General features: G+C 44.4%; 1 protein-coding gene across 1 annotated transcript in view; it reads right to left on the bottom strand.

The window, feature by feature from the left end:
• LMBRD1 (LMBR1 domain containing 1) overlaps positions 1-18,069 on the bottom strand; it is a 701,604-nt gene that overhangs the window by 435,696 nt on the left and 247,839 nt on the right. Inside the window, exon 6 of the mRNA XM_085610906.1 lies at positions 9,833-9,921. Within this exon, the coding sequence (XP_085467032.1) occupies positions 9,833-9,921 (89 nt within the window). The remainder of the gene's footprint in view (positions 1-9,832; positions 9,922-18,069) is intronic.

The raw sequence follows: 18,069 nt of genomic DNA on the forward strand, positions 1-18,069 counted from the left end.
CCTCCCTTGTGGAATTTTGGATGGAGGTTCTACAGTGCCTTACGTATCTCTTAGCGCCCTTCTCGGGACATCCCTGAGGCCTGCCTTTTAGGGCTCTCCCCCCTCCCAAAGAAAGCAAAAGTATTGCGCCGCTTCACGAGTCTCATCGTAATGCAGGCCAAGAGGCTTATCACACAGCGATGGAAATCTCACAGGGGGCCACGCAAGGAGCAGTGGCGGGAGGAAGTTATAAAATGGGCCACTGTTGAGAGAGAGGCATTGCACCGTGAAGAATACAGAGGATTGTGGAAGAAACGTATATCTTTTGAATAGGCTCAAATGATAGAAAATTTTAAAATACATGTAGATGTCACTGATGATTGATGTGATGGCGAAATTGCGGCCTGCTCCTCCCCCCATTTCCCCGATGTTTTTCCGTTTTTTTCTTCTCCCCCCTCTTCCCCTCTTCACCCTCCCTGTTTCCTCTCTCTCTCCCTCTTTCTCCCCTTCTACCTCCTCCTTCCTCCCCTCCCCCACACCCACTCCGATATTGGTGCACCTGCCTAGACCTTCCCCCTCACTGGAAATTGAAACAGACAATTAGTTTTTAGTGGCAAAGTTCTTTATTGTTGTCACACCAGACATATTATCAACTTAGTTGAAGGAACCACTTTTTGCCCTTGGACTCAATTTCTAGTCACCATGGACATTGAGTCTTTGTACAGCAACATCCCCATAGATGGAGCAATTGAAGCTGTACATTGGTTCATCAAGGCATATAAGATCATAGGCCCAACTATTTTTATTCTGGAATGTCTTAAAATAGTATTATCTGACAACATCTTCGAATTTAAGGGACAACTATATAAGCAAAGCCAAGGTGTAAGCATGGGCGCTTCATGCGCACCTACGGTAGCCAATATTTATATGTCCTTATTTGAAAACAAGTTTATTTGCAATGAGATTGCGCCTTTCTTTGAATCTGTGACCAAATGGTCACGGTTCATTGATGACATCTTTTTTGTTTGGATTGATGTTGAGGAAAATCTTAAACAATTCCTAGAATGGATCAATGTATGTGACCCGAATATTCATTTCACATATACTATTAGCTCTAAACAAGTAGAGTACTTGGATATACTTATTAAGCATGAATCAGGCTCCCTGGTTGTTGATTTATTTATCAAGCCGACAGCCAGGAATACCCTGCTACACTATGACAGCTTTCACCCTGTCACCCAGAAAAATAGTATTCCCTTTGGGGAATTTTTGCGTCTTAGACGCAACTGTACCAACATCTTAGACTTTGACACTAAATCCGTAGCTATGAAAACCAAATTCCAGAATAGAGGTTATCCAAAGAAGATTATCAGGGATTCATATAAGCGAGCCCGGTTTTTTGACTGCCAGCATTTGCTCACTCCTAAGCAGGACAGAAAAGAACCTACCTTAGTGTTCGTTGCCCGTCACTCCATGCTCAATGACAGGATTAGACACGCAGTTTATTCCAGTTGGCAAATACTTAATGTGGATACATTGACTACAGATATTATACCCAAACCCATGTTTGCGTTCAGGCGAAACAAAAATTTAAAAGATCACATAGTCAACTCACGCATGAATACTGATAGTGTCCCATTGTATCAAACCAGTCTTACAGATGGTCAACCGGTGGTTGGTACATATAAATGCACTAGTTGCAAATCCTGTCCATCAGCAATAGAAGGCCCAACATACCGATTCAACAATCAGACCCTTACGTCGACTAGCATGAGCAATTGCAAAACATCTAATGTAATATATCTGATAGTATGCCCATGCAGTCTCGGATACATAGGTGAAACCAGCAGACCCATAAATATTAGACTTACAGAACACAGGTCCGCAATACGGACTAAAAAGACTGCAGCTCCAATGGTGACACACTATCTGGAACAAAATCACCAACCGGATGATATGCAATGGTACATCATTGAAAAAATCATAAAGAAAGTAGGAACCAATATGGACAGCATTAGAAAGTTCAGGGAAGTGTACTGGATTTTTACTTTGGGCACGGCCACTAAGGGTTTGAATTTGTCAATTCCATGGGATCAAGCTATAAAGTACATACAGAAAATCCACATGGACTTTTCTGTTTAATTAGTTTTGATCCCTAGATCTGTAGAGACCAATACATGTATTCTTTACCAATTGCACTGGGTCAGTTGTGTTATATTGTGTACTATTTGTCTATTCGAGTTTAAGGTTTGTCAGGGATGGACATATTTGTACATGGATTAGACCCTCATGTAAATATTCGTCCCTCATGCAACATAGTGCATCTAATTACGATAGATCTCTGGTTTTCCTCTTCGAGGAACTCATCCTTTCGTCTCCTGGTAGTATACAGTTAAGATTTGTTGTAGTCGTCCGGATGCGTTCTTCATACGCACAGTATTCCATTTCAAGATGGCCGCGCAATCGGCGACCACTCACGCAATCTTATTATATATGCAACATACTTTTATATTTGCCTCGTTAGTCACTTTAGAACAGACCGTGCTAGTACTAGTCCCCCCTCACTTGAGCAATAAGTTGGGGTTGTTAATTTTTATTGAAGCAGAGGCGCGCCTTTTCACGGCATATTAGTTTAATCTTCCATTAACTTTCATGTTAGCCTCCGTACAATTCACCATTCTAAGATGGCCGAGTAATTAGGGCCTTAAAGACCTGAGTTTCACACGCATGCGCTTTTTATACACGTCATCGAATCAAGCCCAGTGGCTCGCTTCAACATATATAAGATCTCGTGTTGCGAGCGTTCACCTCCGTATGGCGATATAGCGGAATCAGCCACGTCGCATCTTTGCCTTATCCGGGTATGTATCAACAGCTTAACCTTTGAAGATTAGATAAGTCAATTCTGGGAGGTTTTCTACCTCCGTGTATTATTATGACTGAGTCATCTTATCTATAGATAATGGCCCGTTAGATTTCATGTTAGTCAGCCATCAAGGGGTTTAGTTTAAGCATTGGTGTGTAAACTTACAATAGAATTTTGGTCCTGCGTGTTTCCCGCTGCAAGGGGATTATATCAGCCAGTACACAATCTTTTCTTCATTATGGATGAATGATGCTTTATTACACTTTGCCCCACGTTAAAACAAGAATCTGTTTTATTCACAGATACACCCGTGAATGCCCTTTGAAGTCCAGGATATCGATCTTTGGTATCACTTATATTTTCACTGATCATTTCTACGAAAGAGGATACCTATATTATGATTAATGTCAGGGATGTGTAAGAGCGAAATATCCCGTTTTCGACATCTGTAAACTATCAAACTCTTTAATATCCACTACCGATACATGGGGTAAGTGTGATTAGTTAGGTCATGCTCACCAATAGTAATCTTTATTTAAATATTGTATCTGTCTTTCCATAACAGATTATAGTATACGTTAATGAGGTTTTTCCCTCATCTTTTCTAGGCATAACATTTAGATGATAAGAGTAGGGGCCATCCCATTTTTACGTATAATGGCCATCAAGTGCTGTCTCAATTTACTATCATCTGGTAAGAGCTTGCATTCATTTTTTCCCTCCCGCCTTCCTATCTCCATTGCCTGAGATTTGTGGGACCACAAATATGCCAAGTCATACAATGGAGTTAACCATAATTGTATTCTGTTGTCTTTTTCTTTTAAGATTAATTCTGACCGCCAGATGGCTTCTTGATCAATTATAGAGCTGCGATTTGAATTAACAACTAATTATACTATAGGTAGGAGACAAATCATAATTTTTCCCACCTTTGTAGGATCATCATTTTTCAGTTCTTTCTGTCTTTTCTCTTTACCTTTTTCCTTTGCATTTTAGATGATATTTGCTGTGTTATCAGCCATCATTTGGTCTTTTTATATGTTCTAAATTTCACAACACTACTTGGGTGTGGGTTCCCATACGGGTGCAGTGGCAGATATTGTTTTTAATATTAAATATGAGCAAGACGCAATTGAGTCTTCTGACTCATTTATCTAGTGTCAACAAAATTAGGTAACTTCAGAGTGAAAATAATACATACCAATATTGCTATATTTTGCTGTTAAATTGTGTTTTTCTGTATCGCATTAGATTAATATAGATATGTAAGGATCAAAAAATTTTTGTTCAGTGTTTTTATCTCGTTTTAATTTTGTATATTCATTGATTGATCCTATGTCATTGAGTGAATTATCAATCAACGTAATCATTCTTGCATATTTTAGCAATATATCCAATTGCTAATACTTGACTGTTCTATGTATTTGTCGTTTGTATCAAAATAGATTGTCTTATGTATGTGGTCTTTGTAATTGAATTGAATATCTATCATGAATATCAAGATGGTCATGAAACTATAAAAATAAAAATGGAATATTAAAATAAAAATATAAATCTTTAATGGTTTAAGTTACATCATTGTATTGATTTTTTCTGTATCTCTGAAGTTGCCACGTTTTGTGTAATTTTATCTTTGCACTTAGCCTGGTGCACCCGATATCTTTATATACATTGTTACATGTTTGATTCCATAGCACTATTCAGTCTTGCTCATTTCTACGACCTATGTATGTGAAGGGATATCGGGCAAACATAATTATTGTAGTCCTATAATTTGTCATAACATTTTGTCAATATTTGTTATATATCGTATGACTCACCATCCTAATGTATACACAAAGGTACTGTATTGTGATTTTTGTCAAACCTATAAAACTCAATAAAATTTGTGTTAAAAAAAGGGTCATCACAGCTGGCTTCCCACCCTCACTAGGAACCAACTCCTCCGCCAGCACTACACTAACTAACCCCGTTGGCGGTGCACTGGTGTGTGCTGGTGGTGGCCAGGGCCGGACTGGCCGTAGCGGGCACCGGGCAATCCCCCGGAAGGCCGCACGGGTGGGGGCCGGTTTTGGGCCCCTGGGTGCCTTTTTTGTTACAGGGCCATTCGGTCCTTTAACAAAATCGTCCGAAAACCGGCTCTGGCAAAGAGCTCGGAGGCACCCCCAAAGCCCCGGGGGTGCCGGCTGAGCACTTTGCCAGGGCTGGTTTTGGTTCCCAGTCCGGCCCTGGTGGTGGCTTCAGGCATTTGGGCTCCCCTTGTATGTAACACTCCTGACCACATGCATAACACGTGCAGGGACTCCTGTAGTCTAGCCTACCCCTAGGGGGCCAATGCTTCTTATCAGTGGGGCGCTGGGAATCTTTACCCTGGGAACTATTTTGGGGTCCGTTAATGAACTCCTTTTGGTTACCCTTGTCCCCCCCCTCTTCTGCTGGGGAACCTGCCCACCCTTCTCTGGGTTTCCCACATATCCCTTGAGGACCCTGGTACTTGTCCAGCGGTCTGCCTCCTGAGCAAGCTTCCTGGGGTCAGTCAGCTTACTATCCATCAGATGCTGGCGCAGCTCTGGAACACAAAGACTACTCAAGTGCTCCCAACCAATGAGATTGTACAACCCCGGCTAATCAATTACCTTGCTGCCTTTTATCCAACCATCCAATGCTCTACATTAAAGATGTACACATTCAACCCACATATTGGATTTAAGATTTTTAAAAGATCTAAACTTTTCTATGTACTGCTCAGGTGTGAGCCCATACCGGAGGCATAAAACCTTCATATTGGGATAGGTGAGAGTACCTGCCGCCCCTAAAGTTGTCAGGGTGTTCTTCCAATTGGCCACCACGTTTTTCCACAGGCCCGCCCCCCAATGTTTCTCAGGGACTGCATGTGTTGCCTCATAAGAAGCAAACCAAGCATAAATATTCTTCCCCTTCTGGAAATTCTGCATTAGATCTTTGGGCGAGTAGACAATACATAAATACTGCACTGGCTGGATACTGCCACCATTTGCACTGGACTCCGCCTGTTTGGCCTTGATGTCTAGCTCTCTCATGCTCAATTCATGTGCCAAAGGCAACTTCCTTTATTCCACGGCAATGATAGATTATTTGCCTTGTTTCATTTCCAGTTAGCCCCTTTCGGCACTTCAGCAGCTCCAATTTATGCTTTCCGACCCTTTGCCTCTCATCCATTTCCTCGGAAGAGAAATGTCTGGAAGACACACTACTGCCAGCCACACTGCTCTTCCCACAGGCAAATCTGGGACACAAAGCCCCTTTCTAGCAAATCCACATCCACAACTGCATCTCCTGTTTCCCCAGCTTCTCTGGCCTCCCACCAGACACTCAAGGCCTTCTGCAGCTCCTCTTTCCTAGAGGCGCTACTCATGGGGCATCCAAAGCTTTTGCAAATTGTCTGGGTTGATCCACTTTGTATGTAAGCAACATTCCAATATCAAACTCCCATTCTGCAACATCTTCTGCTGGTTTAACATTTAGAGACATGGTATGTGGATACTTCAAGGGTCAATCAATAAATAGAACCACAGGTATGATGTGTGACAGACCGGGGGTGATGCGTCACGAGGCTTCTCACTGTCTGGAGTCCGTGCTGGGGGCCTGCGTGGGGAGACTTCACGTAGCCCGGTGCGACTCGGAGAGGCTTCACATTGCCCGGCATCAGATTCCAAGAGGCTGGCAGCTGTCTGGCAGAACTCAGTGAGGCATTGCGTCATCCGGCATTGGTTCCTAGAAGCTTTCAGCTGTTCGGCAGGACTCGGCGAGGCTTTGTATAGCCCAGCGTCACCTCAGGCAAGGGTAGGACTCACAGATGGCAGAGTCCAGCACCACCAGCACAGTTGCATGAAGTCATTTGTGTCGCTAAGACTTCTTAATAGGAGGTAAGCCACTCAAGCCCTTGGAGATACTTTACAAGCAGGATACGCAGCAAAGTCCTGTCCTTTTCCCTCTCCCTGGCAGAAGCAGCAACTGCAGGCCAACCCAGCAAAGCACACACAGCAAAGGGGCAGTACTCCTCCTCACAGCTCTCCAGCTCTTCTCCTTGGCAGAGGTTCATCTTGATTCCAGAAGTAATCTAAAGTTCTGGTTTAAGGTCCACTACTTATTCCCCATTTTGTCTTTGTTCTTCTTTGGGCCATGGTCTCTGAGCCCAGTCCAAACCAGTTATGTCCTCACTGGTTCTGTATGACCACAGGGGGTGGGGCAGCATTGTGCAAGAGAGACATGCCCTATTCAGGTGCAGGTAAAACTCCTCCCACTACTCTAAATGCAGCCAAGGTCTACTCAGCTCTGAGTCCTCCAGGAAGGGCTAGGCACACCTCAACCGCCCAGTAGCCATCTACAGGAAATGCACATCCTCGCCCCTGTCACTCCAAAACCAGATAGTCAATCCATAAACAGGTAGAGGCACACAGAATGGTTAAACAAGCAAATACATACTTTCCAAAAGTGGCATTTCCAAACACATCATTTAAAAACTATCTTTACTAAAATATGTGTTATTAAATTCTGAGATCAGAGAGCCTAAACTTTAATCCTCTATCTTGTCCCAAGGGGAAGTTTTACTTGTAAGATTATCTCCCATGCTATCCTATGGGACAGATAGCTCTCAATAGTGAAAAACGAAATTGGCAGTATTTCATATCAGGACATGTCACACACACTAGTACATGTCCTATCTTTCACATACACTGCACCCTGCCCATGGGGGCACCTTGGGCCTACCTGAGGCCTACCTGAGTGTAAGAAAAGGGAAGGTTAATTCCTGGCAAGTGGGTGCACTTCCCAGGTCAACACGGCAGTTTACTACTGCCCTCAAAGACACTGCAATGGCAGGCCTGAGACAACAGGGTGACTTGTGGGTGTCACAACCAGTGCTGCAGGCCCACTAGTAGCATTTGGTTTACAGGCCCTGGCACACTCAGCGCACTTTACTAGGAACTTACCAGTAAACAAATATGCCAATCATGGATAACCAATTGCAATAACAATGTGTACAGGGAGCACTTGCACTTTGACACTGATCAGCATCGGTAAAGTGTCCAAAGCCTCTAAGCCAGCAAAAAAGAAAATCCAGCACAGCATCTAAAATACAGGAGGTAGAGGCAGAAGGTCAGGGGAAACCACGCCAAGAATGCCAAGTATAACACTGGGGAACTTGGGACAAAAGCATGGCACAAATGCCAATTCTTCACAACCAATGCAAAGAATAAACTAAGATAAGATAGAAGCAAATTGGGCTTAGAAGAACATCTTGCAGTGAAATAGAATATGAGATGAGAATTCAAAATATTGGGCCAAATGTATGAACAGAATGGTCACAAAAAGCGGTTGTAAATTGAACAATTACTTTGTGACCTGATACATTTTGCGATGCAACCAATGTTCTAAAAGCTCGTACCGCAAAAGCTCCAGTTGCAGGGTGTCACACGACGACATGCCTAATGAATATTAATTAGGCAGGCTGCTACATGTGACCTCCTGTGACTAACTACAAACACATGGATAGTGAGCTTGCAAGAAACAGCAGACTACCATCCATGTGTTTGCATTCCTAAAAGTGATTCTTTTTAAAAGCTCATTTTTCTTAAAGTATCCAGTGCTGCTTTAAAAAGAAAGTCCAGTTTGGGAAGACACTGGGGGGAGAGACTGTGATCCTGAGGACCACTAACTGCTTCCTCCGAGGCCACTGACATGATTTCCAAAGGCGAAGCTGTCCAACTGGGCTAGCTTTCCCTTTGCAAATCACAAAATAAGTATTGCAATGAGATGTATCAATGGGTACTGAGCACAGCTGCGGCTACTGAAATGTTACTGATTCCTCAAAGGAGATGACAACAGATTCTGTTATTTGAATGTATTGCAGGGAAAGTAGCAGGTACAGATGTGGCTGGCCTACAGCAGCACTCAGTCTAGGTTGATCAGGGTGTGATTGATTTGGTCATACCTCTTTAGTCCTCAGGTATGTGGAGCAGTAGTAAGCAAAATGCCCTTCAGAGTAATGAGATGAATTGCGACAGCACAGCAGGTTGGCTGTTACACCACCTAATATGCAACAACTGGTGCATGAACACTATCTCAAGTCTACTTCTTTAAGACATGTAGGTTATATTCTGTGCTTGAGGGATTACTGGCACCAGGTAGTCTTGTGTTTCTAGGCAAGCTGAGTTCTGAAGGAGAGATCACTGCCAATGAAGGAATGTAATTTTGCAGTTTCAGGAAGATAAGTGTGAAATTGTTCAGCTTCAACTTGGAGAGACAATTTCAAGCTTAAGGCAAGTTTGGCATTCTGTGAAGAAGCTCAAATCTGTCTTTTGTGATTCAATGTGAGTAAGAAAGACACCATCAAAGCTTGGATGAACACAAGCCCATCTTTTAAGCCTATCAAGGTCCAATCAAGCTCATTCTCACTATTAAAGAAGTGAGTCATCAGCAGACTAGTGTATCTTGACTGTGTTAAGACCAAGGGGCCATCAAGAGTTTCCATGAATAGACTAACCTACAGTAGCAAAGATGCATGAAAAAGTTACCAACCAGCAGTCCTATGTATCTAGCATTGGTATTTTCTCAAAACAAATATACAGTAGCATATTCTCAGTGAACATCTGAATTCTCCAGAACATTTTTTCTTTTTTAAATAAGACTATTTTTGTTTTTAATGGGGCGACTTTGTGTTAGTCTCCTGGATAAAGAATCACCGTAAAAGTAAAGACATAACTTACTTCTAGATTATGCCAGACACAAGACAAATGGCAAGAGAAATACAATTTCTGGCACAGACAGCACACTAGATCATCATCATTGGAAGCTCAAATCTTACATACTGAATTTTAACAGTCTTTGTAGTCAAAACAAAGGAACTTAAATAACATGTGAAATAAGAAATCCAGTACTGGCAAGGCCCCATAAAGGAAAAGCAACAGATTTTACTAGCAGTAGCATTAGAAAGATGGCAAAACTTACGGCTACTTCCAAGTTCCTGAAATACATGCTTCATTTTCTCCCATTCAGTATCATTTACATTTTTGGGAATATCTAATGGGACAAATGCACTGTAACAAAGGAGACAGTATTTGTAAGATTAGATTTTCATTTACATAACTTCTAAAACATTGGCAGTAAACATAATTTCACTAATCCTTGGTTTCAAATAATAGCTTAACATAGCAGGTAAAATGAAAATGTCCATACCTAGAATTTAATTAACAACTAACAAACCTGAAACAATTACATAAGTATTCTATTTACAGTAATTTAAAAATTGTCCCCTAATTTGTGATTATTTTGCAGAATTAAGTGAGTGTGCCTGGAAGGCATTAAGCCTGCTTATATTTAAATGCAGTATTCAGTGGAAAACTTGCCTGGCTCTTAAGTGTATGCACTATTTTGAGATTCCAGGGCGCGCCCCACTTTTTGGGTAGTAAGTGCTATCCAAAGTTCCTGTCAGAAATGATGTCTCTATTTGGCAGTGGTTTGCACCCTGTCCATGTAGGGACCGTCACTCTAGTCAGGGTAAGGGGATTACGCAGCTAAGATAACCCCTGCTCACTCCCTCGGTATCTTGGCACAAGCTGTCAGGCCTATCTCAGAGGCAATGTGTATATCATTTGTACAAACACACACAGTACACAGTGAAGACACTACAAAAGGACACCACACCAGCTTAGAAAAATACCCAGTATTTATCTGAACAAAACAAGACGCAAACATACACAAGTAAAGATATCCTTTTAAAAGGTTCAAAATAGTTCAGTCCATAGGAAACTATGGCTACGCCACTTTTAGCACAAAGTACCTAGGATGAGTCAAAATCAAAGACTAAAACAGAAGCAGGTGAAGCGCCGCAAAAGCAAAGCGATGAGTCGGTTCCTTACTCCCAGGGTAGGTGATGTGTCAGTTCCTTACTGTCAGAGGAGGTGATGATTTGGTTTGTTACTGTTAGGGGAGGTGATGAGTTGATTTCATTATAAGATCGGAGGCTACCATTATGACTAACTCCATGTAGCCACTTAGAAGCAATACATCATAAAACAAACTGTTCTAGGGCAGAACCCTCCTGATGTATAATAGGCATGCACATAGAGTAGCCTGCCTCTTTTAAATGCAGCTCCATGCAGATAAGTACACTTGTGTTGTTTCGCGAGCTTGTCTAACGTGTACCATTATGGCACTAGCTTTATAATTGTAGCATAGTTTACCGGTTTCTAATTTACAGAAACCATTCCCCTTAGAATTGTGCAGTTTGTGGTCTACTTCAACCACTTGAGTACTCGAGCATAGACTGCCCCCCCCCCCCCCCGCATTGCGGAGCTTTGCTCTGCAGCGCCTACCTGAAGCACAATTTTGGGACTGACGAACGGGGACTCCCCTTGCCGCCGCTTACTTCCAAGTGTGCTCAAGCGCACACTCTAGACCTCCGGTGCGGCCCTCGTCGTCCCGACGCTTTCCTTCGCCTGCCTTCACGACAATAATATAACCGAGGAGAGTCCATCCCGACGACCAAGGCCACCTATGCACAACAAAAATCGAACCGGGGAGAGTCCGTTCCCACAAGACACATCAAAAAGAAGATCGGAGGAATGGCCCTTGGCAACGACCTCGACGGAGTGACACCACTTGAGCAAACAAATAACGAGGCTGCAGTCTAAAAACAAAACGGCAATGATGTTGCTGCCTAGGCAACGCCTCAACAACTGTGAGGCTGCCTAGGCAACACCTGTACAGGGCACGCCCAAGCAGCTTGTTAGACCTGGCACCTTGGCGTGGGTCTCCCTTCCATTTTTTGCTATTGCCTCATGCGTTTTTGTTGGTGTTAGATGCTTTGGACACTGTGCCACTGCATCCAGTGCCACAGTGCAAGTGCTCCTATTGTAAATTGATGTATGGATTAGTGACTCCATGATTGGCTGGTTTGGTTTACCTATCAGACCCTAGTACAGTGCACCAGGAGTGCCCAGGGCTGGTAATCCAAAAGCTGCGGGTTGGCTTGCAGCACTGGTTGTGCCACCCACAGAAGCAGCCTTTAAAAGTGTACAGTCTGGTACTGCCATGTTGACTGGGCAAGTGCCCCACTTTCCAGTCCCTAAATCTTCCCTTTTCTGCACATTAGTCACCCCTATGGTAGGCCCAAGGGCAGGGTGCATTGTAAGTATAAGGTAGGACATGCCATGGTGTGTGTGGTATGTCCTAATAGTGAATTACAGCCATTTTCGTTTTTCACTATTGCAAGGCTACCTGTTCCCCTTAGGACAGAATGGACAGTTTGATTATTACATCGTATAATTCTAACTGACTGGGGGAACTAGGTAGAAATTCGAGTTTAGTATGCCTGAACACAGAATGATAAAATGCATCTTTTAGTGAAGTTGGTTTTAACATTCTGTGTTTGAAAATACCACTTTTAGAAAGTAAGTATTTTCTTGTCTAACCATCCAAACCTGCCTGTGCTAGGTTGTGTATTCCTGGTCTGGAGTTTGAGTGACAGGGGCTGGGGGATTCCAGGAGACAGGGTGAGTACAGACAGAGAGGATTTGGTAGAGGTTAGCAAGCGAGTAAACCCCCCATCATTCTACCCCAGGAGAGGAAGATTCTCCTACTCCAGAGGATTCAGATCCCACAGACAAGGGACCAACAGTATGCAGATTGAATATCAATATCCCTCATTCTTCTTTTTTCCCTGGGAAAGGTGGGAGATCGACAAACTACTTTCACAGGCTTGGAAAACAATTACAAGACCCCCTTGGTCCTAGGAACCATCTAAGGTTTCAAAATAGATTTTTTGGAAAACCCAGATTAAATTTCACCCCAAGAGAGCTAATACTCACTGCACAACAATAGTAAATTGAGGAGGAAGAGGTAGTCTCCATGTTACACAAAGGAACAATTATAGAGGTCCTGTGGGAATGCATGAAATTTATAAGTACACTCTTCCTTGTATAGAAAACAGACAAGGGATGGAGACCAGTTAAAAGTCTCGGAGAATTGAACAAATACGGAGGGTCAGAGCTAGCCCGGCCTAAAGATGGCCTTGCTTTAAAATAGCTCCACGAGGCACGAATTCAATCCTTAATGACCCCGCTTCCCGTAAATCAAAACTCTTTTTTTTGACCCCCTCAGGAGCTTCCAGTGAGCCTGAATTCCAAGGAAAAGCAAAAACGCAGAGGCTGGCGGCGAGGGGTTGGTCCCTGATTTGGACTGCGGTGTTCACCTGGACGTGATTGCGGCACGTGCACACACGCTAGATCCTACAGAGGCCGAGACGTGGTGTGGACCATCCTGGGTCGCGAGGCGGCTGTGGTCGGGGACAGGGTCCCCTCCCCACGACAATTCAACTGGCGGTACTGTGGGGACGCTGAGTGATCATCTGTCAGAGATCCTGGAGACCCGTTAAATGCACGGACAGCGCCTTGGAGAGACCCTACTTGAACGTCTTCTTTGCTGCGTGGAATTGTGATGCATAGGGCGCTACCAATCAGCGTGAGATAGCGGCGAGTCCCTCCTCGAGACTTCGACCCTTGGAGCTCTCCAGACGGCTGATATCGGGGTCCCTGGGTCGGCGTGAGGCCTCAGAGATTCCAGCCGTCTGCCCGGACCCTGCTGGCTCTACTGCGACTCATTGGCGGGCGGAGGCTGGCAACACGATTACACTTTTTCGCCCTGGGAGGGACTGGAGGTCATTTTCCTTATATGTGAGGGCGCCTGGATCATCTGTACAGGGCGGAAGACATTCTGTCCATCCATTTCGGATGGACAGAATGTCCTAACGCCTGGACAAACATACGGAGAGACTGAATACAGTGGAGAAAAGGGTCTCGTACACAGAGGATGAGCCGAATTCCAATTTGATCACAACCACGAAACCAGACAAATTACTGCTCAATGTGCAATCCAAGGCGGAGGTTTTGGAGGCGCGCTCCAGGAGAAATAATGTGCGCCTAGTTGGAATAGCAGAGTCCACAAATATCTAAAACACGGAGCCCTGAATAGAACAATTACTGGTAACTCTATTGGGTAGAGATACGTTTACGAACATGTTCATTATAGAGCACATCGTTCCTTGGCCCCTACACTGACACCAGGCACCCCCCCTCGACCCACCATCGCAAGTGCTCAATTACAGGGATAGGGACGCGGCCCTCGGGAAGGCCAGAGATCTCCAATCACTGAGATATGAAGGTATGGACATCTCCATCTATCCAGACTTCACACAGCAGGTGTAGGAGGCGCAAAGTCACTTGTTGCTGGTAGAACGCAAGTTTCGTGATCTTAATCTGGCCTACAACATGATGAATCCGGGAAAATTGAGGGTGCACGCAGATGGAAAGGCGCTTATTTCTACTGAACCTAAGCAAGCATTGCAATTTCTGAAAAAAAGGTAAAGTGACAGACTCCGAGGGGGGGTCCCCAAATTACTGAAAGGCGCAGGATGACACCTCACTGGGCTCTGAGGAACAGTGAATCATGACTTTTACTATACTTGGCTGGGCTGCTGGGACACTGATTGAGGCACCCTCTCCTCATTGCCATAAAGGTGACATTGATCGATCAAAAGATTGCAGTGCAGATGCATTTTAATGGATAGATTTAGCAGGGTCACCCCCTAGATATTCACCCTCCGCAACACTCAACAGAGCTACAACTGAGTACAGAATAATGGCAGGGTGGGGGGACAAGCTAAAAATTAGATGAAGTGAGGGGAACGATATGTCATAAATTAGGGAAGCATACCCCATTCCCTGCATTATGGGCTCGGCAGGCTTTGTACAAGTCAGAATGCCGCCAACATCTGCCCCAATGTGTAATACACCTGGTAGTATTGTTGTTGTTATTGTTTTTATTTGTTTAAACGCCCCAGTGGTGTGGCAGGTTTGCGAAGGGTGGGCGGACTTCAAAGGGTAAGCTCCCGAAGAGATAAGGTTGGCAGGGTACAGTGTGCATGAGACAAGTGATCCAAACTTATACACAGAAGGTCCCACATTGATACTCCAAATACGATGAGTAAAAAAGTCAGACTTTGGACGTGGAATGTCTGAAGTCTTCATGACCACAGGAAATTACATACGGTAGTAGCTTCCCTAAAAAGACACCAGGTTAACATTGCAATGATTCAAGAAACACACTTAGCTCCCCAAAATAAGATGTTGTCCATGAGGCGGCTATAAGGACAATTCAGCGCCGCAGGATTTACCTCCCACGCCAGGGGCGTACTCACATGGGTTAATCCTAAATCAGGCCTTACACTGCAGGACGAGAAGATAGATCCTAATGGTAGGTTTGTAGTTACCAGATGCCGTGCAGTTGGATTTTGTGTGATGCTGGTGAACTATGACGACCCACAATTTTATCATGCACTAGCAGTTTGGTTGCTTAAAGTTGCAGACCATCCACAAATCTTAGGGGGTGGGGGGAGGAGGGGGGGGGAGAGATTTCAATTGTATATTAGATCGCACCTGCGACAGGTCCAGGGGCCAGTCTAGGCGACCTGCGGCAGTGGCAAAAGCTATCAAAGACTGATGGATCAGTTGGGACTGATGGATGTTTGGAGACAACGCGCTAACACCACTCCAGGATTCACACACTACTCTGCACCTCATGACACTCACACCAGGATAGATTACTGGTTGATATCCAGAAGTCTCCTACCCCAGGTCACTTCTTGTGAACTACTCCCAATGACTTTCTCTGGTTCAATTAGAATTGGAGATACCCGCAGAACGCGTTGCCCCTTTCACTTGGAGGTTTGACCTTTTCTCCTTATTAGACCCGGTGTTTCGTGCAGAAATGGCCACGTCAGTAGATTGTTTCTTCAAAGATAATATCGGATCAGTGACCTCACTCTCGACAATCTGGGACGCCTTCAAGGTGAACATTAGGGGGGAGGCTATATCATAGCATGCAGGTGTTTTTTTCGCTCTATTCAGAACAGGCTTGCAAGTTTAGAGAAAGAAATAGCACAGCTGAAGCTAGAACATCAAAGGACCGGGGACAATAAGTGGCTAGATGACATTAAACAGATCTTGTAAGAGTACCATGACACCCTAGATAGTGAGGTCAAACATCTAGGTAAATATGCTACTGCGCAGATATATGGGGAGGGTGAACGCCCTAGTGCCATGCATGCCAGTCTACAGCGCCCAAAAAGGGAAGCTAGCACCAATGTCTAGGTCACTGGAGAGGATGACTGTCTAGTCCACGACTGGAATTGCTGACAGATTCCGCAGGTATTATGCGGACCTGTATAGGTCTCGAATAACCCAAAACGATAAAGCAACGCAAGACTACTTGGCTCATATCCAGATGACATGGCTTAATGATTCACACAGAGAGCACCTTATGGCCCCCCTGGACCCCAGGGAGATTCGGGTGGCACTGTCGTCAATGCAGGTTGGGGTGGCTCCATGCTCTGATGGACTGTCACGTTTTACAAAGCCTACCAAGACCTACTTATAATGCATTTAGTCACAATGTTTGAGGAGATGGCGGAACATAAAATGATGGCCCCTCGATGAGAGAGGCTATAATTGTCACCCTTCTCAAGTCAGGAAAACCCACTAACGACTTCTCATCCTACAGACCCCGTCTCTTTTAAACGTGGACACAAAACTCTTTGCTAAAACTCTGGCCAACCGGATGGCACCCCTGATTTCTAACCTAGTGGGTGAAGAGCAAGCTGACTTCCTCCCTGAGCACAATTTAACGCTAAATCTCAGAACTGTCTTCGGTGCGATTAAGCATATAAACCGTTTATAAAGCGTTTTATTCCGTGGAATGGTCGTTTATGGAAGCGGTGCTGAGGCGTATTGGTGTGGGAGAGATCTTCCTTCAACTTGTGAAGGTATTGTACAAAGCTCCAGTGGCCAGAGTTAGGCTGGGGAGTAAAGTTACAGCTCCTATCTCCATCTCTAGAGGTACTCGTCAGGATGCCCTCTGTCCCGACTGTTGTATGCGCTAGTTGCCGAGCCCCTGCAATGCGCATTGAGAAAATATCATGGCCATAGAGGAGTGCGCTTCCCAGGCTATCAATTGATAGCTTTAGCCTACACAGATGACATGCTACTATATGTCAGGGACCCTGAGACTCACCTCACTCCAGTGCTCACGGAGGTGGTCCATTTTGGACAGTTGTCTGGCTTAAAGATTAACTGGACGAAATCCTTGATTTTACCATTAACCCCGGCAACGAAGCCAGTACATCTGGAATTCCCATTGCATTGGACCACGGACTCGGTCCGTTATTTAGGTATACTAGTGCACACCAACTCAGAGGTAGTACTTACAGATAACTATGGGAGGGCCCTTGGTAGGCTGGAGGGGGAGGTTACCAGATGGATCAGATTACCTCTTTCGCTCATAAGACGGATATCATTAATGAAAATGGTTATCCTCCCACGATTGTTATTTCTCTTTCAAAATATTCCCATGCTTCTACCGGCGCACATATTTGCCAAGATAAGGTCACTTTTGATCCAATTAGCCTGGGCTGGTAAACAACCTCAGGTTAAATGGGAAACGCTTACTTTACCATATTCCATGGGAGGCCTCAACGCCCCAGACCTTGAATTAGATTATAGGGCAGCCCAGAGCTCACACGCCCATGCATGGATGCATGGCTCACAGGCCCTTCCATATTTACATATAGAGAAAGTAGCGGCTGACCCAGACACAAGTATTATTTACTGCACCCTCTATAAATGCCTGCCATAATCTACTTGATAGACAAGCGGGTGCACTCATGTACTCACCTTTGATCCCCCTACAATGATGAACCTGGCTTCCGACGGGTAAAGAAAGGGAAGTCACAAAGGCTCTGCATAGGGTAGGCATGACTGAAATAGGCGACTTATTTAGAGATGGTGTACTGCGCAAATGGAAGGATATAATATCCGAGGGGCATGCCCCTTCGCCTCTTGATCAATATCAGCATCTTAGAGTTCAACACACGTTACAAGCATATCTGGGGGAGGGCCTTCAGTAGCCAGCAGAAGTCCTCGCCCTAACACACATTATCCGTACTCCCTCCCCTTCTAAGTTAGTCTCAAGAATTGATAACATTACACAAGAAAACAGAAGGGCACTGCACTTGAAAGTGCAACAGGAATGGCAAAACGATTTAGCACGGGTAATTAATGATCAAGATTGGCGCTATTACTGTGAGTAACCAGACGAATTTCAGTAAATGGCAGGCACCACCTCATTCATTT

The sequence above is a fragment of the Triturus cristatus genome, chromosome 6 (genome assembly GCF_964204655.1).
Source record: "Triturus cristatus chromosome 6, aTriCri1.1, whole genome shotgun sequence".
Taxonomy (NCBI): domain Eukaryota; kingdom Metazoa; phylum Chordata; class Amphibia; order Caudata; family Salamandridae; genus Triturus; species Triturus cristatus.